This window comes from Balearica regulorum, chromosome 32 (genome assembly GCF_011004875.1).
Source record: "Balearica regulorum gibbericeps isolate bBalReg1 chromosome 32, bBalReg1.pri, whole genome shotgun sequence".
NCBI lineage: Eukaryota > Metazoa > Chordata > Aves > Gruiformes > Gruidae > Balearica > Balearica regulorum.
In genome coordinates, this window is record NC_046215.1 from 130,001 (window position 1) to 153,564 (window position 23,564).

Below are 23,564 nucleotides of genomic sequence, written 5' to 3' on the forward strand. Positions count from 1 at the left end.
TTGCTCACTTGGTGGATATCTGACAGGTCTTGAAGGACCACATCCAGGCACTTCTCATCTGTGAGGGGCAGGAAAAACTCAGAATCGTCGTTCCAGGTGTAGGAAGCCAGGATGACGCCCACCCCGCTGGAGAAGTTGTGGCTGGGGTAGTAGATAAACCGGGAAGGGCGGTCGGTAACGGACTGTCCTCCTCGGATGCCGTCCTTCTCCCAGAACTTCTCTGTGCAAGCCAAGGCTATTTTGGAGGCACTTGCATAGTGGATGGAGCGCAGGGCGTGGGTCTTTGAAGGAGAAAGGGGTGGTAAGAATTGGATGTGCCTGGTGGCTTTGGCGGTGGACGTGACAAGGACATAATCTGCAGTTACGATGGATGGGGCCAGGGTGTCCGGAGCATGATAAAACACATGGACTTTGTTTCTTTTGGTTATGACTTTCTCCACCGTGCAATTGAACTGAATGACATTGGGCAATGCTTTGTGGAAGGCTTTGGGCAGTTGGTCAAATCCCCCTGTGATTTCATCGAAACTGAAAGGAAGAAGAAGCAGGAGGTGAGGGAAGGATGTTGGGATTTAGGAACTGTGAAACTGACCTCTTCTAGAGATGCTAACAGAGCTTGGTGGCCATTTGAGTCAGCATTCAGACATCTAAATGTGACTGAAATTTCCTTTTCTGGTGGATTGCTGTGCACCAGCACAAAATGGGGTTTGCCATAAGAGACACAGTCTTACCGCTCATTAGAGAAGATATCAAAATCCCAGAGTGAGGCAAGGAAGGACAGATAAAATCCAGAGTCCTCGTTCAACAAGTCACCGATCATCTGCACTGCTCCTCGGCTTAGATTTCCTACTTTAATCAAATACTCCTAGAAAAGCCAGGAAGAAGACATAGCCTGATGTTATTACCTCAGTTAGTGCACGTATCCCCTCTATATTCCAAGCCAAAAGTCCTGCTCTGCTGCCTTGTTCCTGCTCCTGATCTGCTTAAAGCCCAGAAGCTTTCTCTATGCAGCTCTGTAGCTTCTTGCAGGAGATCAATGTCTCCTCTGGTTTAGCACAACAGAAGCTCTGGAGATGAATGAAGAAGGGATTTGTGGCTTGGTGTACCCACTCTGAAACAGCTGGATCACATGAAAATGGAGTGGATTGCTCAGTAAATCTTCTCCAGTGCTTCAATAATTTCATCATGTCTTATTAAGAGACCTATGATGGAGGAATATGGCCAATCTGGATGACTTTCCAGAGCATGTCCAGCCACCACTGCTTCTCTCCTATTTCCAGATGATGAGACTGATCTAATAACTCCATCAGTCATGCTTGCTCCTTTCTCAGTTTTTTAAGTAGAAGAAAGCATTGATTAGGGAAAAAGGCATGTGAAAGTGTCAACAGAGGAAGGGGCTAGAGTGACTCAGATCCTGTCTCAAAGCAGGGATGCAGGTTAATCATCAGCAAGGGGATTAAATTTACTGCCAAGTCCCAGCCCTTTACCTTGGTGGAGAAGGAGTCATGTTTAGCTAGATAGTTCTTGCAGTCTGTAGTCTGGAATGTCTTGAAAGCCTGGAGAGGAAACATTGATATATTCATGAGGAAAAGCGCATTTCCCAAAGCCTTGCCCCAGATTCTGTTAGGATTCATCTGGGGTATTCAGTCTTGGGGTATTCAGTCTTGGGGTTTGGTAACCACGGTGCTGAGCTAGAGCTAGTGGATCCTGCTGCTTTGGTTTCAAGTTTTGGGAAGTTATGCCATGGTCTGGCATTTTTCTGCTTCATCCAAGCCTTGGTGAATCTATTTCAGAGAAAGGAGGTCTTGCATGTAAAGAGGGTTTTGCAATCAGCTGCCCTAGTATTTAAATGAACCTGTCTGGTTTTCAGTCTGAAAAGACCCTGCTCTTCCTCAATTCATTGTTGAGTCTTCCTCAACCCATCGTGCAGGCTCAGAGGAAGTAGCTTCAACCTCTCTTGGATGAGGAACATTGCTGGAAGGTAGCATCCCTTCCCTGTGGGCACATACCTTTTCTAGTGCTTCTCTATAAAGCTGGCTGGCACTCTTGCCTCTCTCTGATGGTTTCACTGGGTAGTTGAGGATGTCGGGGTTTCTGTTAACTTCATCAGCTCTTGCCCGAGTGCCGTTCACAAAGTACCAGGCGTTGTTGTCTGTCTGGATGAATGGGTTCAGCTTCAGGTCAAACTGCTTAATGAATTCACGGACAAGCCTAGAAAAGAGGAGAGCACATGGAGACAAGTGCTTGCAAACAACCAAACCCAAGAACTCTGCCACCAAAATATCAGAAGCCCAAAAGGACTTTTCCATCGACTATGTTGGTGTAGCCACGTATCATTTTGGCTTGTGAGAGGAGATTGTGGCTCTTTAAAGCACTGCTGTCTCTAGTTTTTGTTGCTTGAAGTTGTCCTGTCCAGCTGAGTGCAGCAACAGTGAGGCTATGGAGAAAGGATTCCTTTGGATTATGCCTTCTCCAGCTACTGGTTGCACAAGGATGTAATCAGGAGTAAGAGCAATGCCCTGCTGAAGTAGGAGGCAGGGGTTTCCCTATGGCTCTGACCCTTTTCCTTGGCATGTGGTGTGGCTGGTGACTCATCTACAGCCTCTTCCCATAGCATTTTGGCTGATGACTGAGCCCTGTTTGACTCCACCCTCTTGGAGATGGCATCCAACCTGGGCTTTCCATCAGATCAAATGGAAATTCATCCATCCTCTGATGTTATAACTTCCAAAATAAAGATCTGACCACACACACACATGATACTGAGATGAGAGGTCGTCTTTCATTCTCCCAACTCAAATGCAGGTGATCATGTGGATTTTGGTCCTTTTCAGCAGATGCTAAGCTCTGGGGGTGAGATGAGGCAGACAGCTCCTTCCTCCTGCTGTCCTCAGCCCCATGTCAAACCACAGCCTTGCTCCTCAAAATGGGCTGGTTCCCCAGCTGATCGTGGCCATGAAGTAGGATGCTGCCTTACCTGTGCTTGCTTGGCAGGCGCATGGCTCCCAGCTCCACATACCAGTCCTGTCCCTCTGGTCGGTATGTCCTGATCCGCCCACCGACCTGATTGCTTGCTTCCAGAATGGTAACCTAAAAACAAGGATGGGGTGGAGATTGCAGATGTTCAGGCAATGACTATTTTAAGCAAACCACCTACAAAGCAAGTTCGAAGGCACTTTGGCCATCAGCATTTATGGCCCATGGGATGGGACAGGTCCCATCCAGATGGCAAATGAACCATCTGTAGATCCAAATCCATCTCTGTATTGGCCAAGATCCCTCTACCTACAGGGCAGTTTCTCAGCTCCTAAATTCTGTGTCATGTTTGGACACCTACTGTCTGATGATATGGTCCTAGTGTTGGTTCAGATGCTGCCTGTGCTGGAAGAATAAAACAAGGTTTTGAAAACAGCCAGAGGAAGGCACCAACTTGTCCCTCCATGTCTTTGAAATCTTCTTTGAAACTCATGGGTTTGAATTTTGTCTAGCACCCTGGGATGGTCAACCCAGTTTTGAAAGCCCCAAACTACCTGCTGCCTTATTGGGGCAGGACTTGAAGGGCTCGTGATTCTTGCGCTGGTTGATCTGCAGCAACGAATGTCACCATTAGGCTGCAAGTTGCAACAAGTTGGAGAATTGAAGAAGTTGAGACTGGAGATGCCTCCGGAGTGGTCTAGTCCAACCTCCTGCTCCCAGCAGTGCTGTCTCCAAGGCTGTCCCAGGGCAACTGTAGCTCTGCCTGATCTCAACCCCCCTCCCCCCCTAGGACAGAGAAAGATGACTGTCTTTTTGCTGCTTATATTCATTTGGGGAGCATCTAAACAAGTTGTTCTGCATACAGCTTCTCCTTTCCTGTATCCCCTCCTGTCCCTGCTTATGGTTTTGAAAATAACATCTAAATTGGATTAAATTACTAGAGCTTGATTGCTTCAGCCTTCTCCCACCACTGTGGTCCACTCCCTTGCATTTATTTCTCCCTCTCCAGGCTGGAAAAACTTTAATGTAGGAAAACAAGACTCAACAGCACTCATGGCTCTCATGCAACTACTTACTGTGTGGCCGGCATCTCGGAGCAACTTTGCTGCTGTAAGTCCACTTATTCCTGCACCAACGATGACCACATTTGCTGGATGAGTTGCAGGTTCTAACCCATCTTTGACGATCTTCAGCAGTTCCTCATAGTCTTTGTCATGCAGGCAATATTCAGGGAAACATGGAAACCTCTTTGCACTTAGGAGACCTACTAGCAGAAGTATTTGGAAAAGGACTAGGGAGAGAAGAAAAGAAGAGAAGAAAATAATGCAACGAAGGCACTCGGTGATCAGCATGCAAGTTCATTCCTGACAGCCTGGGAGGGAGGTGACAGCACAAACTGGCTCTGAGTATGTTGGTGTCTAAACCCTGAAGAGGAACGTCTAGCAAATCTGTTTTCAAATCAACTGGCATGATTATGAAATCCATGGCATCAGCAGGTCTCTCATGACTGCAGCCAGATGTCAAGTGGTGCCAGTGAACGTAATTTCTTTTTTGTATGGACAAATCAAGCCCATTGATGAGGTTTTTTTTTCATACTCACGTTCTGCTCGTGCAGCTGCTGTGGTAAGTTCCCAAAATGAGCTTGACCCTTTTGAATAAGCTCAAAAGGCTCCATAATGAAGAATGATAATTAATGTCATTCACGTGCAAAGAATTAAGGCAATCTTGTTGTCCCGACTGCCCTTTCCCATACCTTAGTAATTCATGACATTTTTGATGCAGTGGAGGGAGGAGATAATATTATATAGAAAGATGGACAGACTAGATGGACACTATTGCATACATGGACAGAATAGCTGGAGAGAATATTACGTAGAAAGATGAACAAATTGGATAGATGAAGATAGATGATAGGACTTCTCTGTTTAAAATAAATAATAAGTCATTTCATTTCTGAGACACTCTATAGGGAACAGCAGGCAGACTGCAGCCCATTCAGAATAACCGTTTCTACCAGAATAGACAGAAAATATTAATATACAACATATTAATACAAAATATTAATATACAACAATATTAATATACAACTGTATATTAATATTTTCACAGGAAAAGAAAGTTTGAACAGGAACCACCCTGGGATTTTCTAGTTTTTGTTTCTGTTCTCCAGAAATAACTACAGGGCAACTTTTGTTTTCTCTCCTTTTTTTTTTTTTTTTTTTTTTCTCCCAAATACTGCCAGTTTCCTTCCAGGAAAAAGAAGAGGGGGAAAAAAAAAAACTTTTACAACCACACCCTGGGTAATTCTTATTCCTGGAAAATCCCTGAGGAATGATCTGCACACAACATGGGTTGAAGTGCCCCTGAATAAACCTCAGAGCTGTCATCCTGCAGGTGATTTTTCTGAGAGACCTAAGTCCAGCTCCTCAAATCAGATCTTTCTACAGCCTGTAGAGCTGATCCAACTTCCTGAAGACACAGTGGCAGTAAAAAACAATTAGAAAGAATCTGCTACAATTAGCCTAACAGCAGGGTTGCCTTCTTCAAAGTATGGCAGAAAGTGATATCATGTTCCTGACCCAATGCTGCTGCTGCCCCTTGAGGACCAGAGATGCTGCCTTGAGCTGTGTTTTTAGGCTTGTGTGGGGTTCATAGTGGTGTACAGCCAGCAGCCAGTCTTGCTGCCCTCATCTCACCCAGTGTGGCAATCTCAAAGGCTCATGGATAATGGGGATGACAAAAGAGATCCTTTCTGGAGATTGGGCTCTCCATGGGAGGAGAGAAAATGCATTGAGATCAGCTCTTGGAAACATCTGATAGATCTCCATCTTCCATCAGACCTTCTTGTGTTGTGGCTAGACGTGGAGAAACCACAAACCTGATGCAAGGTGGTGTCCTCCAGGAAGGTCTCTGGAGACTCTGAGCTTGTGCCTGTGTTTCCATCTCTCCCTGCATAACTAGGAATATCCCACTCCCTACACTTGGAAGGGAGGTCTCCCACTGCCCACAGTGCTGCAAAGTTGAGCTCCAGGTGATCGTGAAATACCCTAGCTGAAGAAACGGAGGTCTGTGGTTATGCTGTCAGAAGATGACATAAGGCAGATGTTCCACCAGATGGAAAAAAACAAAGCCAGGCACTGAAGATGAGAGAAAACTGGAAAAAAACAGGTAAGGGGAGAGTCACTCACCAATCCTAGTCATTGTTCCAGTAGGAAGACAAGTCTTCTGCTGAGATTTGCTTTCATTTTATACCCTGCTTAAAAAAAAAAAAAAGGCAACCCAGCTGTGGTGGTTCAAAAAAATTCTACCAATCAGTACACCCCAGAAGAGAGCAAAGTGTAATTTGTCATAAGAAAGGGAAGCGGCAATTGAGTATGTAGTCAGCACCCCTCAGCAATTTGGGTGGGTTTTTTTTCTTTCTTTACTCACTGGTGTTGCCAGTTTTGGACATCAGCCATCAGTCTATGGCACATTTTAGGAAGTGTTATGATTGTTAGAATACGGTAAGGGTGACCGCACCCTTCTTGTGAAGGGCAGAGAACTTCCCAGCAGTGAAATATCAGGTTTGGCTTTTCCTTGTACTGCACAAAGGTGTATCCATTTAAATTATCTAAGTATCATGGGATTTGTTCTGCATCCCAGGGAGACCTCTGAGCTAGCATCCAAAATGTCCTTTCTGGTGATGAAAATGGGCATTTCCAGATAACAGTTCATCTCTGTTAACTCTTAACTCATGTTAAGAGTTGCACAATTTTGATTTTATCCTGTCTTTGTTACTATAGAGGGAACTCAGACCTCAGATGCCTTCACTGAAATGGCAAAAACTGGGTGATACCAGCATTTTTTTCCAGAATGAAGATCTTTGACCTACCAAAGCACCACAAACCAACCTGCGGAACCACCCCTTGGCTGGTTCACCACATCTTACCCACCCTATAGACATGCCTAACTCTGTGTCGGCATCTTGGCTGGTCTGCTCCTGAAAAACAGTAATAATAAACCCACCACACACCACCCTTTCCCTCCAAACTTTCTTGTACCTTCTGTCTTTGCCTTATGCCTAAAGACTGTCTTTTTCAGTCAATCAGACGATTTGCTGATTTGATTGAGGAAATGAAACTCAAAGTTGGTTCTTCCCAGACTTCTGGACCCTGAGCGGTGATATATCAGCACCAAGTCAGATGCCAGTCTCATGGAAGGGGCTTCCCCGAAAAGTGTTTTGCTGGAATTGGTTTTGCAAGCACCAGTAGTGATTGGCTTTTCTTAGTACTATTTTCTTATTGAAATCCTCTTTTTTTTTTCTGCAATGTTTTCAGTTCTCCTTGCATTGGAACCCAGAGCTACGTGCATCAAAGCAGAAGCAAACTTATTCCTTTGTGTTATTAAAAGTTTGGTCTTTAAATGTCTGGACGTCTTCCCTGGCCATCCAGACAGTAAGGTTGAGAGCACAGTGCTGCTTTGGTGGTATTATTTTTATTTTTCTGTCCTCTTTCAGTACCACTTCCTTTAGTTCTTTGATTGCAACAGCTCAAGTCTCCTCATCACCATGGTCTATCCTGTTCAAGTATCCACAATATTGTGGGGTTTTAGTAAGTTTAATCATAAAATATCTCAAGGAAACCTAAGGACCATTGAGTTCAACTCCCAAAGTTTGAGTAGAGTTTTGGAGAATCACGGCAAGGGACGTGGGGCTTGGGAAGATCAGGTGGTGGTGCACACTCGTGATGCAACATTGGTCTACTGTTTTAAATAACACCCCAGAAGAGGGGATTGCAGAACCATGGGAAGGTCAAGACTGTGAGCATTGCAGGGACATCCCCTGCGTTACCCCTTCCATGAACTCATGCTCTCAGGAAGTTACAAATTAAGATCCCTTTGGGTTACCCTGGTCTTAGGGGAATGGTGCTTCCAAATTGCTTAAGTCACAGATGAACAAGGGTTTAATTGTTGCAGCCCAGTAGGAACTACTGAATAGATTTGTATCTGTGGGATCTCTTGGTTCTGGTGGACTTTTGTGGCGTTATGTGCAATGGGTCTTCTTGGAAAAAGCCGGGATGTGGGTCTTACCCAGAAATGTGCTCACTGATGGAGTGTAGGTGTGTTTCTATAGCACGGTGGAGATTTTGTGCTGCCATTTCCTCTGCCTGATTCTGTAGGTAGCCCAGTCCTGGGGCAATCTAATCTTCCCCAAAACCATATTCCCAGTAGTGCTGCTGAGGTGGCCAAGGAGGTTCGTTGTGCTTTTAGTATCACCTTGGCTGTGCCATTGGTAGGGTCAGTCTCTTCCAAAATGGTGATGTTTTTAATTCCAGGACCTATCTCTGCCTGTATCAAGCAAAATTAGGAACTGATTCTTTGCATTCAGTTGACCAGATTTCATCGTGGTGTCCACAAATTCCCCTTTGTCCTCATTAAAACTGGGTGACAAATGTCTGTGGAAACTTTCATTCTAAGTAAAACTGAAGGATTTTCTATTTAAGAAAACCCACCACTTTGGTTCAGGTTTAACATCTGGAAAAGGCAAAGGCAATATTTTTCTGGAAAAAAAAAAGGTGTCTGATTTTTTTTTTACTGGCTTGTGATTGCCAGGTTGTATTCTTGATACGTGTGGGTGTCTACACTGAAGATCCACATATTGTGCTTTCATACGAAGCAATGATATTCTTGGGGTATTTGGGGATTACATGATGAAATCAGTATGTACACATGTTCCCAGGACAGCTGGAGATTCTGGAGGGCAGTTTTGATTCATTTTGTTTTGATAAGAGCTAGATTAACGCGTGTCCTAACAAGTTGCTTTAGGATCAACCTCAAATGACAGGGTTTATTGTCTGCATTTAAATAATGCATGACACCAATTGCAAAAGAAGTTCCTCCCATGTTCCTGCTCCTGTCTGCTGCTTCCCTGAAGACTACTGGAAACCAAGTTTCCACCTGAAATCAATTACGACATGAGGCTTGGAGGACAGCAGGAGGGATGAAAACCAAACTGAATCAGTGGGCGTGGGATGGAGGAAGAAAGGACAATTATTTGCTTCCAAATAATTGTCTTCTGATTTTAATGTTGGTTTTTCTTACTGAAGGGAGGAGAAAAGTCAGGGTTTGGTTCTCCAGAACTGGAGCAGGTAAACATTGGTGTGGGACATCAGCTGTGTTCTTGACAGCGCATTGAGGAACTTGAAAGAAATATGGGAGGTGTGTGTATGAGTGAGCATTTACATATGGATAAGAAAATGAGCTATGTATGTAAAGCACGGGGAGGGAAAAACCCAGGGTGTTTCTGGGTGGATTTGTTAATAAAGTAATTAGCCTTAATGAGTCTCCAAGCTGACAGACGCAGGTCTAAGGTGTGCAGGCAGTTTCTGCTGAGGAAAGATGGTCTTTCAAAGGATTTTCTTGTCAGGATTTTCTCAGGTAGAAGACCCCCAAGACATGTGTTGCACGTACTTGGCTTGATTGTGCAACTGTGAGACAAAACTTTTGAGATTGGGGCAACCCTCTGAGAAGTAAATGCTAGTTTTGACTCGGGGTGGAAGATTTCCACTGGAGGGTGAGCATCTGTCGGATGCTGGACTTGTCCAGGCTTGTTGGTGCCGAATACAGGGCCATTATGACCCAGCAGAAGGGGCCCTGGGGGAGTCCAGCCTGGGCGAGAGCAGGGATTGAGCAACTTGCTTATCTTGCACTGATAAGCACTGGACCTGAACAGGGGCAGGAGATGAGCAATTTGTTCATCTTAACAAGATGCAGCGCCTCATGGGTCTGCTCCCTAATCAACTAAGTGACGCCTGGGGTGAGTGGGAGCCTTCACAGCTTGATGTTACTTTGGTAAAACTAAACAGACCACCACTCCTCTGTACCGAATGCCTTTGTTCTCTGCCACTTCCCCCCCCCAGCCCCGATCAACTGCACAACAAGCCTTGTTAAGGGCCAATCGACACACAATACCTGACTTAGTCCCACCTCGCCAAAAGTATAAATCTGGCATTTAGAATCCTCTTTTTTGAGGATGAGAACTCCAACTATCCGGACAGGTCGACAGGCCTGGACCTCTCTCCTCCCCAAGCAGGGACGCCTCTTTGGTAAGACTTGCGCCTCCGATTATGTCGGATGTTACCCTGGGAAAACTATCATTAACAAAAGCACTGAACTATTAACTTGAGCTCAAAATTGTTGCAGTTAGTGCATTTATCAACGGCAATTCCAAACTTTTATATCTGTTGCTTCAATAAATTACCTATTTCTCTTTTCAACTTTGTGAAACTGTTTCAGTGAAAGTCCTTAGTGGGGCTCTGACAGGCAAACGTTGACTCTGTGTGGTGGGTTGACCCTGGCTGGGGGCCAGGTGCCCACCAGAGCCGCTCTATCACTCGCCTCCTCAGCAAGGCAGGGAGGGGAGAAAGGAAGATGGAGAAAAACAACCACAAACTCGTGGGTCGAGATAAAGGCAGTTTAACGTAGCTAAAGCAAAAAGCCGCGCGTGGAAGAAAAGATTATTCTCTACTTCCCATCAGCAGGCCATGTCCGGCCACTTCCTGGGAAGTAGGGCTTCAGTATGCGTGCCCCTTACTCTGGAAGACAAACATTGTAAAAAACAAAAACAAACAAACAAAAAAACCAAAACACCAACAAATGCCCCCGCCCTGTTGCTCCCCCTATTCTCAGTTTCTTATTGTTGAGCAGATGTCATATGGTATGGAATATCCCTTTGATCGGTTTGGGTCAGCTGTCCTAGCTGTGTCCCCTCCCAAGATCTTGCCCACCCCAGCCTGCTGCTGGTGAAAAAGAAATGTTGTAGAGACAGCCTTGAGGTGTGCTGGCACTGCTCAGTAGTAGCCAAAACACTGGTGTGTTATCAACAGTTTGCTAGCTACCAATACACAGCACAGCACCATGAGGGCTGCTGTGGGGAGAATTAACTCCATCTCAGCCAGACCCAATACACTCTGATAAGTGGCTATACACATAACCCTTTAGGCATAAACCGTTGACCAAGTCTAGGACTAAGACTGGACCTAGCCGCACCTAGGCTCCTCTCTGAGAAGGAGTTTAGAAAGCAAGGGGGTCCTTTCTGAACCTCGTGACTCAACGGGAGGGCCTCCCTCAGCCACGTATCAGACTTGTACCCTTTCACGCGACAGCATCCCAGAGGGGTGAGGGGTCCTGGAGGTCTTCAAACCTTGTGGGCGCTCATCATGCCTGGTTGACCTGGCCCAGAGGGACCTCAGTGACCAGCACCGGTCAGGATTCTATCCCTTATGAAGTGGGGAGGGGGCATTGTTCCTTTGGCCAATAGTAGGGCTCAGAGCTGCCCCTCATTTGCATGCTCACTTGCATAAAGTGGGGAGGCAGGGATGTTTGTCCTCTCACTTCTAAAAACCCCTCGAGTGACCCTCACAACCCTACAAAGCTGAGCCATGGCGTCTGCTAGGGGACGAAAGAGGAGGACCCAGCAGGGGAGAAGATCCCAGAAGGAAAGGAGATCCCAGCATGCAAGGAGGCAGAAAAGTCGTGGCAGGAGATCTCCAGCCAAGCAGAGGAAGCATCGGGGGCAGGCAAAGCGTCAACATGTGGCGAAGCAGAGGAAAAGGACTTTGAAACGCTCCTTCCGCTCCATCAATGCCAAGATGCTCAACCAGATCAAGCGTGACAGCCGGTACCTCTCGCACCAGGCAAAGGGGCTCATGATCAGCTTCGTGGAGAACATCTACCAGCAGGTGCTGAGCGAGGCCGAGCGGCTGCGGAGGAAGAGCCGTGATCCCCTCATCAGCCCCACGCACGTGCAAGCTGCCCTGCAGCATGTGATGCCGAAGAGGAGGTGGAAGCAGATGCCCACCGTGCTCCTGAGAAACAGACACTAGGGAAACGTCTTCCTTCCCTTGAGCTTTGGATGGGTGCCGAGCAAGACCTAAAGCCCAAGGGAGAGGAATTAAAACACCAACACACCCTGGTTGCTGAAAAGACCAGCATAACCAGCAGTCTGGGAAGACCTGAGCAACGCACCACGTGGAGTTGGGGAGTCTGTCAAATGAAATAACATGGTGTTGCAATAAAGCCCAAATGCAGCAGCCTTTGGTGGTGTCAGGGGTTTCTTTTGCAGGAAAGGATGATGAGGGGTTGGGCTGTGGCTCGGTGTTTCGTTAGTGAGGATCTGTAGGTGGTTTACCTTAGAGAAATAAGGGTTTCATGCCCTTCTTGCTGCAAGTAGATGGTTATATATACTTGAATATATGTATTTAAATCACCAGCAGATGATGGGGGTTGCTGCAAGCAGGGGAAAAAGTCCCACTAGTTGAAATTGCCCTAGGATAGTGGTGGTGATATCCCAGTTCTGTTAAATGTATTCCTTGTTATTAGCCATGACAATTAAAGCAGTGATTCTTAAAAAGAAGCAAGATCAGCCCAGCCACGTGCTGTGCAGCAAGGGTGCCAGCTGGCTTTTAGAACAACGGTGGTGGTTGCTGTGTCTGCTTCGAGGGTTGCATTTGCTGCGAAAAAGCCTATTGCCGGTATCATCGGCGGGGGAAAAGAAATTATTTTATTGAAGGGGGAAAAAAACCCCCACGAGTTTCCCTGACCAGGAATCGAAGCCGCGGCGTGGCGGTGAGTGTGCCGAATCCTAACCAGTAGAGCACCAGGGAAGCGGTGATAACACGGATAACACGGTACTGCTGCAGCCCCACGCGTGTCTGCTCCACGGGACCCCCACGGAGGGGGCGGCTGCACTGCCACCGCCTCTCCCCGCAACCGAGGGACCCGCGGGGCAGCCTCCAGCCCGCTTCCCCTCCCTTCCCCCTCCGCTTCCCGTGCTTTTTCTCCGCGCGAGGCCGCACTTTGCAAGCAGCGAACAGTACAGACGGTCACAGGAGCAACGTTGGGTTGGGGTTTTTTGCGGGGAGGAGGAGAAGAATCGGCGTTTCCTTAACTCAGGTGTGGGGATGATGGGGGCAATTTTTTAAAAACAATTCTAAAAATTTGAGGTTTTTCAAAGGAAAAGGTGTGTCAGAAGTGGGATTTGAACCCACGCCTCCATTCGGAGACCAGAAAACCCCGGGGCAGGGAAAGCAGAGCCTTGAGTCTGGCGCCTTAGACCACTCGGCCATCCTGACACTGTCAAACACTTCCCTTGCCCTCCTCATCCTCAACGATTAATCCTTCCGCATCCTGAGCTTTCCTATCTCTTTTATAATGCTCCAAATTTGCAGCAAGTTGATGGGGTTGGGGTTTTTTTTGCACTGGGAAACCCCTCTTCTGCATTTTTTTCTGCTCCCGTTTCTATCGCTCCATCCCTGGTCCACGCAGCCTCCATTGCCCACTCAGGATAAACAAGGATTTGCTTTTTCGGAAGAGCCAGACCAGCCCGATTTAGACTGAAACATGCCATGGTGCTGGCTGAAATTTGGTCATCATCTCTAAAAAGAAAAATTAAGAGGAAGACGGAAAAAAAGTGGCACGCTCACATGCTTGTGGTGCTAGTTACGTTGTTTCTGGCTCTTTCTGGCAAGGAAATGCAGAAGGAAAGGTGGGCTTGGAGAAAACTTTTGGGGACTTTCATTGGGGTTAAAAGTCAAAAAAAAAAAAAAAAGAAAGAGGATTTTTTTTTGGTGTAATTCCATGCTTTTCAGGCCAAAAAAATTTCTTTATGCAAATTCTGGATGAGGAAGAGCTGCCTCATAAAGGCTTTGTCGCAGCTGGCCAATCCTGGGCTGCGTTGTTGATCCCTCATTTGGATACCTCCATCTCTATAAGAGCCCTGGTGGGACACCTTTGCAGGGAGGAGCGCTGAGCCTGAAGGAGACCCCATGGCTGCAGCCACCAAGAGAAGAGGAAAAACCCCGAGGAGGAGGAAGAGGAAGCAGAAAGTCCAGTGGACGAAACCTCTGCTTAAGTGGAAAACGTCTCCGGCTCAGGCAGGGCGATGGAAACCAGCTCCGAAGGGATCAAACGGATCGTTCAGGAAGGGATCCTACAGCAGGGACATCTCCAGGCTGCTGAGCCAGCTGCCACTGCTGACCAGGCGCATGTCAGTGAAGGCGAAGAGGCTGATGAACATCTCCATGGGCATCCTTTGCAAGGCGGTGGTCACCGAGGCGGATTGCCGGAGGAGGCAACGCCGAGGGTCCTTCATCGGTACCTTGGAGTTGCAGGCTGCTGTGGATAGGGTTATAAAAGGTGAAGATGGAGCATGTTTTTCCTCCTCCATCCCCAGCAGATCTTCTTGCATGAACTGAATAACAAGGGCCTGTCCTCTCACCCTGCATATCTTTCCTTGTCTCCCTCATTACATGCCTGGGAGAAGAAGAAAGAAGGAGGAAGAAAGAATAAACTCCGAGTCTTTCTCACCTGCCTGATTCAAAATCATTCCTGTAAAGGCAACCACCAAACCTGGCATCCCACCAGTACCCCAACACCCACGTGCCCATGCAGGAGGTAATTTGGAGGGTAGCTCCTGGATGGGAGCATCTTCAGCATCCTGCTGAAGACTACATGAGTCATCCCCCCACGATGCAGGTGGGAGACCACCAAAGTCCACCCAAACCTCCTCGAAGACCCTCTCCATGCGGTTGGGAGATCTCAGCACCTGCAGGGAAAGACTGCTCCCAGTCAGGAGATGCCATCCTCATCTCAGACCACACCAAGTGTCTGGGGAGGTTGGAGGTCCACCAGAGAGCTTTGCCATGGTGGGAACAGGGCAATGGCCTCTGAGACATACCTGAAGTTACAGTCATCTTGGCTTGGTACTGAGTAGGGGAGAAAAAATGATGTTTTCTGCCACTGATTCCCTTTATTTATGAGGTCTGCACTTAGGGGTTTGGTGTGTTACTTTGCCAAGGTTCTAGGAGATGGGTGGGTACCATACCAAAGCCCAGTGTTGGCTGGAGCTCCCTAGCCATGTTCTCTAGACAAAGCCCAATGACCTTAAAGCTCAAATGCTAAAAAAATGCCAACATTAAAGCAGGATTCCCCCCGCAAAATGATGTGGAGTGGTAGGAAGAGACCAACCCCTGGGCTTGCTCCTTGTTGGTTGCTGGAGCCTCTTTGGGGATTCTGAGGCTCAAGGGCTCCCTCCTGCCCCAGTCTGGAGGTAAAAAGGGGGCTGTGGCGCTCGTGCGCCTGGACTACCCATGGGTGTGCGCGCACACTCCCCCCCCCAACCAGTATTTATCACACCACCTTTTATTCCTGAAGCTGTTATCACTATGAGCAGATTACCAGAGGAGAATGCTAGATGGGACATAAAACAGCCCTTGGGCACCTTGGTGTGGGGAGAGTTTGGAGCAGTGAGGGGAAAGAAAAAAGGTCCTTTTTGTTGTGTTTGGGCAGGGTGAGAGAGCAGGAGATGCCCAGGATTAATTTGGGTGGGAGGAGCGGAGGGTGTTTTCTTTCTCCTCCAGCAGAGCAGGAGGAACTCACACCTGAGTTGGTGATTTCTGCTGATGGTGGTCCCTGTCCTTCCCTTCATCTTTCTTCCCTATCCCACACGTGCCAAGTCCTGGTTGACTTCCAGCCTTTGGAGAAGACCTTCTGGCTGGACTGGCATCACTGAGCTTCACCAGCACAGCGTGGTGCCACTCATGCACGCCATGACCATGGTGATGCTGCTGGCGCGTGATGACACTGGAGCTCTGGCTGAAGCTCTTCCCACACTCGGGGCAGCGGTAGGGCTTCTCCCTGGTGTGCACCCGCTGGTGCTTGGTGAGAGACAAGTTGACATTGAAGCCCTTCCCGCAATCCCTGCAGACATAGGGTCGCTCGCCGGTGTGGACCCGTTGGTGGGTGGTGAGATGAGCCCGCTGGCTGTACTGCCACCCACACTCCCCACACTGAAACGGCTTCTTCCCGGTGTACACCCGCTGACGCCGTGCCAGGTTGGAGACCACCGCGAAGCTCTTGCCACACATGCCGCAGAAGAAGGGGGGTCTCTCCAGTATGGCTGCGCTGGTGGGTGAGGAGGTAGGAGCTGGTGGTGAAACCTTTGCCGCACTTGTAGTGCTTCTCCCGCCGGCCGGCACTGTGGTGCCAGATGAGGTGGGATCGATTGCTGAAGCCTTTGCCGTAGTCGGCACAGCTGTAGGGTTGCTCACCGCTGTGTGTCTGTTGGTGGGCGATGAGCTTGGAGCTGATGGTGAAGCTTGTGCCGCAGTCAGCACAGGTGTAGGGCCGCTCACCGCTGTGCGGCCGTTGGTGGGTGATGAGGTTGGAGCTGCTGCTGAAATGCTTCCCACAGTCGGGACACTCGTAGGGCTTCTCCCCGGTGTGGGTACGGCGATGTTTGATGAGATCGGAGCTGACATTGAAGCTTTTCCCACACTCCCAGCACAGGTAGGGGCGCTCGCCTGTGTGCAACCGGCAGTGGGTCACCAGGTGGGAACGTTGACTGCAATGCCAGCCGCAGTCAGGACACTTGTAGGGCTTCTCCCTGGTGTGGCTCCGCCGGTGACACACCAGGTTGGACACCACGTTGAAGCTCTTACCGCAGGGGGTGCACTGGTAGGGTTTCTCACCCGTGTGGATGCGATGGTGTGTCACCAGCGCCGAGCTGTGCCTGAAACCCTTCCCACGATCGGGGCATTTGTAGGGTTTGTCCCCACCGTAGCTCCACTGGTGACAGAGCAAGTTGGAAAAGACCCTGAAGCTTTTCCCACAGTCAGGGCAGGGGTGCTGGGACCCCCGTCTCTGAGGATGGAAGCTCTTCTCACTGGTGGAATGAGAGATGAGTCTACCTCTGGGACGAAGGCTACAGGGGAACAGCAATTCCCTGCGTGTCCCTGGAGTTTCCCTCCCAGAAAGACCCTGGACCTCTTGTTGGCATTTCTCTTGGGAGCTCTGGTGGATGTTGGCTAGCTCATGGTGCTGGGAGATGTTCTCTGGGCAGGTCTTGATGTCTGGGTCTGTGTGTGCAGTGCTGTCCTTCATCCCACTCACCATCCCATCCCCTGCAGAGGAAGAGATCATGAGGAGTCAGTCCCTGGCTGGGATGACGCAAGGGCTGGGCACAGCTGAGAAAGGTCTCCTTGTTCTCTTACATAGCATCTCCTTGGCTGGAAAGAACATGGGGCCAGGTGGACCATTGGCCTGATGTGGTGGAGCATGTGCTCCTCTGCAGAAGGTGGGGATGGAGGGTGCTATGGGTCCCTGGGGGGGAAACACAATTGCCAGAAGCAATGGGGAAAGTCTCCTTCACCTCCAAAGTCTAGAGGAGCATCCCCTGTGCCCACCAAACCCCAAGACTTGGCCCAGGAAAGAGGGAAGATGTGTCCTTACCCATAGAGGAGTAATTTCCAGTGCTCTCCTGCATGGCTTCCTGGTACTGGGCCTGCTGGCCGGGATCGGTGAAGTACCACCTCCCTGAAGGTCACTGGATACTGCAACAACAAGGATGTCCCAGGTCAGTGCCTGCCACCATAGGTCAGCTCAAGGCAGCATGGAGAGGAGCCAACATTCAGCAGAGCTGCAGGGCAGCCAGAAAGGATGCTGGCAAGGATCAGAGAGATCAAGGTATTGTTCCTTATGGGGTGTAGTTAAGCTGTGGAAAGCTGCAGGACATCACAGATGGTAAAGGTTCAGAAAGAAGCTGGGTACGCTTTGGGGGAAGGAAAAGCAGAAACTGGAAAACACCGAGGGTTGTTAAACACCCAAAAATGCCTGGTGGGGATGATGGAGCTCAACCAGGCTGGGCTCAACCTCTCCACCCTGTCCTCTGTGCCTTTTCTTGTCACTTGGAGACACAAACCCCCATGCCTTGCTGTGATTTTTCCACCTTCCCTGTGTTTCTGAGATGGGGAAGCTCAGAGAAACCCTTATGGCATCTTGCGTCCAAGGCTCAGCCTTGTAGCGTGCCCACCACAGGCTCCATTCTCTGCTCCTCACCACCCCTCCTGCACCCTGACCACCCGCTGCTGGTATATGGGGACCTCTTGGTCCAAAAGGAGCGGCAGGAAGGTGATAACCCACATCTATGGTCACAAAGCAGCTTGTGCAGCCCCACCAGACCGGGCAGAAGGTACCTGGCACCAACATTTCAGGTCAGCCAAAATGCACTTGCTCACCCCGAAGGAGAGACTCTCCCTCACCTCTGCTGGCTCTGCTGTGGCCATGTCCTTCTCTGTCCCTCTCGACAGCAATGGGGATGCTCCGCTGGAGCCTATGGAGGGAGGAGGTGCTGAGCTGTTCCCTGTGGGAAAACTGTGAAAAAACCCCGGACAAATCTGGGCAATGCCCTTTGCATGGGCATCTGTGCAAGGGAAGAAGCCACCTCCTTCCTTCCTGCAGGGTTTTTCCCCTCGGAATACAGGGAGAGGGCTCAGCCAGCCCTTGGCCAGCAGAACTCAGCTTCCTCGGACCTTTTCCACCTTCTTGGGAGCAGATCTGCTGCTCGGATCACCAGGGAAGAGCCAGGTCCCGGGAGCAGCTCTGGTCTCTCCATGCCCTCTTGTGGTGCACGGGCATGGGGCAAGGGCCAGGGACTGCTGCTCCCTCTCTCTGCTCCTTGCACTGGTCCCAGTACGGGGACTGGGAGGCAGGACAGCCGGTGTGGGGGTTTCCTCTCCTCGCCCATCACCTGGAGTCTCTGGCTCGGGATTTGGTGCGGACAGAGCCCCGGGGCAGAGGGCTGTTTCGTGCCTCGATGGGCCTGGGGATGCAGGCAGAGCTCTGCCCCTGCTCGGAGCACGTCGGGGATCCCTGCAGAGCCCCTTTCTCCCCTCCGCCTTCGTCATCCCGCTGATCCAGCCCCTTCCTGTGTCCTCCTATACCCAGCCGAGCTGCAACACACCGAGAGCCGCCGGGGCTGCTCAGTGTCGCCCAGCACCAGGCTTGGTCCCCCGGTCTGCCTTGGGGACATCTGTCCGCTGCCACCAGCTGAGAAGGGATGGAGCAGGCACAGAGGATGAGGGAGGCTGCAGAAATCAGCTCCGCTCCCTCCTTCGGCGGGGAAGCAGGGGTTAAACATCTGTGCACGAGGGAGGGCAGGATTTAGGGATAATTCCCCATCCTTGCGCTTGTTCCAAAGCAAACGAAAAGAAAATTACTGCTTTCCTCTCCGCTCGCGGCTTTTCCCAGCCGGGGAGGGATTAAACCACCACCAAAACCCCTGCACCCACCATAGAGAAAAGCGTCCGTGTGGTTTTAAATCTCCTGGGCTTTCTCGGAGGCAGAAATCCAGGCTCCTCTCTCATTCCCCCGCTGCATTTCTTTATCTTCTTATTTGCAGAGTTGTGTTTCCCTTGGCTTTCATGACCGCCTCCTCCAGCAACAAGGAGGGATAACTTGGTAAGTGGAAATTCCCCTCCTTCCCACCCACAAGCGTGTAACTCCCGAGCCTGGAGCTTTGAGGGGGGAAAACAACCTGCTTTTCACCAGCCACGTGATGAAAACATGGTTTGGGCCACTTTTCCAGGTGGAAAAAACTAATTTCTTGCTTGCCTGATGCTGATCCCTGATGCCGATCGGGCAACCAGCCCGGTGACACCCCCCACCCCCACCTGGGGGATGCCCTGTCGCCCCAGAGAGACCCCCCCCTCACCTTCCCACGCTTCCCCGTGGTTGCAATACTATCAGCATCCCCGCTGCTGCTGTTGCGATCCCCTTGGCAGCGTTTCTAGCGAGGTCGGGGCTCGCCAAAACAGCTGGGTAAGGGAAAAGCATGGGGGCAATTCCGGCGATGGGACAGCAGGATCTTAGTGGGGTCTCGCGTGTCCCCCACAGGTGCCGGGGAGCCTGCGGGGAGGGTCGGGATGGGGGGGCAGCCGGGGTTGGGTTACCTCTAGAGGGCTCTGGGTAAACGCTGCGGCCAAGGAGCCTGTTCTTGGCGTCTCCTCTCTCCCGGATACTGGATTGGGCTTCCGGAGCAAAGCCATGCCCGGCATCGCCTCCATTGTGCCCGGCTGTCGGGAGGCTCGGCGGTCCTGGGGGTGCAAGGGGGGGTTCTGTGTATCCCCCCCTCCTTGCAGCGTCGGCCTGGGAAAGGGGGGGACGCTTCTCCCAGGGAAAGCCCTGCGGAGGCAGCTCCAGGCTCGGCTGGCAGAGAGTCCTGAGCCAGGGACTCCAGGTAACAAGGAGAAACCCTGGGCAGGGATGTGCTCCTGCTCTGCAGCGGGTCCTGAGCTGTGTCAGGGCTGGAGCTTGCAGGATCCGGCCCTTGGGGATGTTCCCAGGAGTGACAGCTCCTTTGGGGAGAGGAGAGTGGGTAAGCAGGATGGAGAGGGCTCCCCGGGAACGGGGCACGCAGCCCAGCTCCTGGGACATGCCCCCCCCCCACAGATCCCTGTCGCCCTGGGAGGGCTGATTCCCAGTGAGAGGAGGACCGGGGGAACTGGGATATTGGAGGGAGGAAGGCAGAGACATGCTGTGAAATGCGGTCTGCCAGAAAGATGGGGGGGAAATGGGGACCCTCCTGACCCCCATCCCCAAGCTGCTCCGCACAGGCTTGGGCTTAGTCCTGGACGGAGGGACCATCTGTGTGCTGCAACCTGGGGAGAAATAACCCCAATACTTCTTGAGGAACCCCCAGAAAAAGTATCAACACCCAAGCAAGAAGCACTACACAGGGAATTTCTTTCATTTCAAGGGATTTCTCTTCCCCGTAGGCGATTTTTAGGAGCCCTGAGCGAGGAACGGAGGGAGAAACCCTTGTTTTCCCAGCTGCCTGTGCCTCTCCCCACCATGGAGCCATGGGTGATGCTGGACCCGCGGCAGAAAGCCCTGTACCGGGATGTGATGCAGGAGAGTTACGAAACACTGATGTCCCTCGGTAAGCAAACACACAAAAAAAAAAAAAATCCTCTTTCCTTCTTGAACATTCCTCCCTTTATTCCTTGCTCTTTTTGTGCCCCCCCCCGTGTCTCTGGTGGGGAAGCAAAGGGATTGCATGCAGGATGGGAAGTGGGGCAGAGGAATCCAGGTGGGTTTTGAGGGGGATTTCCCCAAACTCAGCCATCTCCTTGTTTGGGTTTTTTTTTCTGTAGGAAAATGTTATTGATCTCTCCACATTATTTTTTTTTAATTGGAAATAATGGGGTGTGCTTAGCATTTCCACATTCCTGGTTCAAAGTGGGATCAGGTCTCCCATCGCATCTCTCTTCCTCCTCTCTGGGAGACCAAGATTTTTAAGGCAATCCTGTTCCTGCTCCGTTGATTTAAATGCCACCCCCTGCTCTGGTTGAGGCCACGCTCTCCCGTTTTTCTCCTTTTCCCATTTCCCCAGCAGCACAGGGGCTGGTGAGTGAAAAAGCAGCGGAGGAAGGAGCAGCAGCGGAGAGCTGCGAGGAGCTCGAAGCATGCTCGTCCCGCAGCCCGGAGAGGGAGAAGACCCTCGGTTCAAACAGACGGAAAACGAAACGCCCGGATAAAGCCGTGCCGCACGGCACCGCAAAGATGCCCAAAGCTGCGGTGGTCCCCAAACTGGACTGTGCCAAACCCCTACGTGGGGCAGCCGGCAAAGGAACGGCAAGGGAACGGCCATTCGGCTGCACTGATTGCGGCAAGAGCTTCCCATGGGCTTCGCACTTGGAGCGGCACCGGCGGGTGCACACCGGCGAGCGGCCTTTCGGCTGCCCCGAGTGTGGCGAGACTTACAGCCAGAGCTCCCACCTCCTCCAGCATCGCCGTACCCACGCCAGCGACCGGCCGCATAAGTGCGGCGATTGCGGCAAACGCTTTGCTGGCGCAGCTGAGCTGGCAGCACACGGTCGGGGCCATGCTGCCGAGAAACCCCACAAATGCGGCGACTGCGGCAAGGGCTTTGTCTGGGCGTCCCACCTCGCCCGGCACCGGCGGGTGCACACCGGCGAGAAGCCGTACCGCTGTGCCGAGTGCGGCGAAGCCTTCAGCCAAGGCTCGCACCTCGCCAAGCACCGCCGTAGCCACACTGGCGAGCGACCACACCGCTGCCCAGCTTGCGGCAAGACCTTTTGCCAGAGCTCCGACCTGGCCCGTCACCGCCGCACCCACCTGGGCAAGAAAGCCCTGCGCTGCGGCGACTGTGGCAAGCTTTTCCGAGCTGGACCGGCACTGGCACGACATCAGCGGTGTCACCGACGGGAACGAGCCCACCGTTGCACCGATTGTGGGAAGGGATTTGTCTGGGCGTCCCACCTGGAGCGGCACCGGCGGGTGCACACAGGCGAACGGCCCTTTCCCTGCGGCAGCTGCGGCGAGCGTTTCGCCCAAAAAGCTCACCTCCTCCAGCACCGCAAAACCCACTCCCCCGACCGGCCCTATAAATGCGGTGACTGCGGCAAACGTTTCGGCGAGGCTCCCCCCTTCCTCGCCCATCAGCGGGGTCACGCCGCCCAGAAGAGCTACACCTGCAGCGAGTGCGGCAAGGGCTTTGCTTGGGCATCCCACCTCGAGCGGCATCGCCGCGTCCACACCGGCGAGAAGCCCTACGAGTGCCCCGAGTGCGGCGAAGCCTTCAGCCAGAGCTCCCACCTCACCAAACACCGCCGTAGCCACCTCCCCAAGGCCGTTTTCCCCCTTGCCTCCCAACCGCTGCCCCTCTCCAGGACGCGGCTGGTGGGGGAGAAGCCCCCCGGAGCCTGCAGCGGCGAGGAGCCCTGAAGGACCCAGACCCCTTGTTGGTGTGATGGACGGGGAGGGAGGACCGTGCCCAAAGGAAAATTCAGCTTGGGGACAAATCGAAGGACGCCAAGTGACATTTAAGGGGCGGAGAGTGGCACCGGGGTGGGTGACGGGGGTGGATTTATCCTTCGGTGAACAGTGCCTGTGCCCTGCCGTGAAGGGGACCCCGGAAAGGGATGTTTTTGGGGAGAGGGAGCCTCTTCCCGAGGGCAGTGGTGGTCTTCTCCACCGGGAAAGGATGGGGGGTGACCCAGGGCTGGTTCTTGTGCCAAAACACGATGTCATTCATGCCCGCTCCTTGCTGCCAGCAGGCTGGAGAAGGGGATGCTGCATTGCACCGATAGAGAGGGCGAGACGCCGAGGGCGCGGTGGGCTCGGCGTGGGGCGAGGAATAAAAAGGAGCCGCTGTGTCTGGCTCTCCTTGTGCACCAGCCGCGGGCTCCGTCGCTTTTCCCTGCTCCTGATAGAAAGCACCACGAGTATCTTCTCCCCCTCCAAAGATAAAAACACGCTGAGACAGGCAGAGGGGTTTGGTTGGTTGTTTTTTTTCTTTTTTGCTGAACTACCTTCTACTTTATTACCTGCTGACCCGAGCTGAGGAGACCCAGCCTCTCCACCCTTGCCAAATTCCCGGCTCGGCGCATCCCAAACCACCCTCGGTACAACCCAAACAGCATTTGGGGGGTCCCAGCAAGGAAGCGGCAGAGCTGGTGACTGACGCAGGTCCCCGTGGCCCTTTTCTCAGCTGTTTGCGCCCAAAAGTCCCCTGTGGCAGGGGGTTCCCTGGGTGATTTTGCTGATAGGTCATCTTCCATACGCCCAAGCTGTGTCACCCCCCTTCTGCCCCCCCCAAACAGGGGGGCAGAGGATGAGGAGGGTTATAGGGAGAAGTGTCGTCTCCCCACCACCCTAAATTATCACCCAGCCCTCCCCAAATCCACCCCCAGCCTCCCCCATCGCTCCTTTCCCGGTCTCCCCCCAAAGCCCCTACGTTGGCTGCTCACACCACT

At 51.5% G+C, this 23,564-nt stretch overlaps 3 protein-coding genes and 1 non-coding gene across 8 annotated transcripts in view; 1 reads left to right on the forward strand and 3 right to left on the reverse strand.

The window, feature by feature from the left end:
* The window catches only part of IL4I1 (interleukin 4 induced 1), a 4,638-nt gene extending 313 nt beyond the window's left edge, over positions 1 to 4,325 (reverse strand). Inside the window, exons 1-6 of the mRNA XM_010313423.1 lie at positions 4,050 to 4,325; positions 2,975 to 3,087; positions 2,007 to 2,208; positions 1,485 to 1,553; positions 729 to 862; positions 1 to 525 (exon numbers count right to left, since the gene is read on the reverse strand). The exon at positions 1 to 525 is cut by the window's left edge and continues 313 nt beyond it. Coding sequence (XP_010311725.1) covers positions 1 to 525; positions 729 to 862; positions 1,485 to 1,553; positions 2,007 to 2,208; positions 2,975 to 3,087; positions 4,050 to 4,325 — 1,319 coding nt within the window. The remainder of the gene's footprint in view (positions 526 to 728; positions 863 to 1,484; positions 1,554 to 2,006; positions 2,209 to 2,974; positions 3,088 to 4,049) is intronic.
* Positions 4,326 to 12,973: 8,648 nt separating this feature from the next.
* Positions 12,974 to 13,082, reverse strand: TRNAL-CAA (transfer RNA leucine (anticodon CAA)). The gene is made up of 2 exons: positions 13,045 to 13,082; positions 12,974 to 13,019 (listed from the first exon to the last, which is right to left on the reverse strand). It is a non-coding gene; the product is annotated as a tRNA-Leu (tRNA).
* A 2,463-nt stretch (positions 13,083 to 15,545) lies between these two features.
* Positions 15,546 to 19,196, reverse strand: LOC104640886 (uncharacterized; the record flags this gene model as incomplete). The annotated part of the gene is given in 5 exon segments (XM_075738297.1): positions 15,546 to 15,890; positions 15,892 to 16,910; positions 17,239 to 17,339; positions 18,048 to 18,118; positions 19,077 to 19,196. Coding segments are annotated over 3 exon segments (1,398 nt in total), but the record flags the coding sequence as incomplete, so codon positions are not given.
* Positions 19,112 to 23,077, forward strand: LOC104640885 (uncharacterized). 5 transcript variants are annotated; one of them, XM_075738355.1, is made up of 4 exons: positions 19,118 to 19,245; positions 19,373 to 19,605; positions 20,562 to 20,725; positions 21,179 to 23,077. In XM_075738355.1, the coding sequence occupies exons 3-4, from the start codon at positions 20,638 to 20,640 to the stop codon at positions 22,531 to 22,533; spliced, it is 1,443 nt and encodes a 480-aa protein (XP_075594470.1). In that variant the 5' UTR covers positions 19,118 to 19,245; positions 19,373 to 19,605; positions 20,562 to 20,637; the 3' UTR covers positions 22,534 to 23,077. The 5 variants fall into 5 exon arrangements, with proteins under 5 accessions (XP_075594473.1, XP_075594470.1, XP_075594475.1 ...); XM_075738360.1 differs by having other exon boundaries at positions 21,182 to 23,077; XM_075738358.1 differs by lacking the exon at positions 19,373 to 19,605 and having other exon boundaries at positions 19,112 to 19,245.
* Positions 23,078 to 23,564: the final 487 nt, after the last annotated feature.

What these genes read in the sequence shown, in the direction of transcription:
- LOC104640885 (XM_075738358.1), top strand. Translation starts at nt 20,638, where the DNA reads ATGGAGCCATGGGTGATGCTGGACCCGCGGCAGAAAGCCCTGTACCGG. An exon ending in CGAAACACTGATGTCCCTCG is followed by an intron (nt 20,726 to 21,178) that starts GTAAGCAAACAC and finishes CCATTTCCCCAG; the next exon opens with CAGCACAGGGGCTGGTGAGT.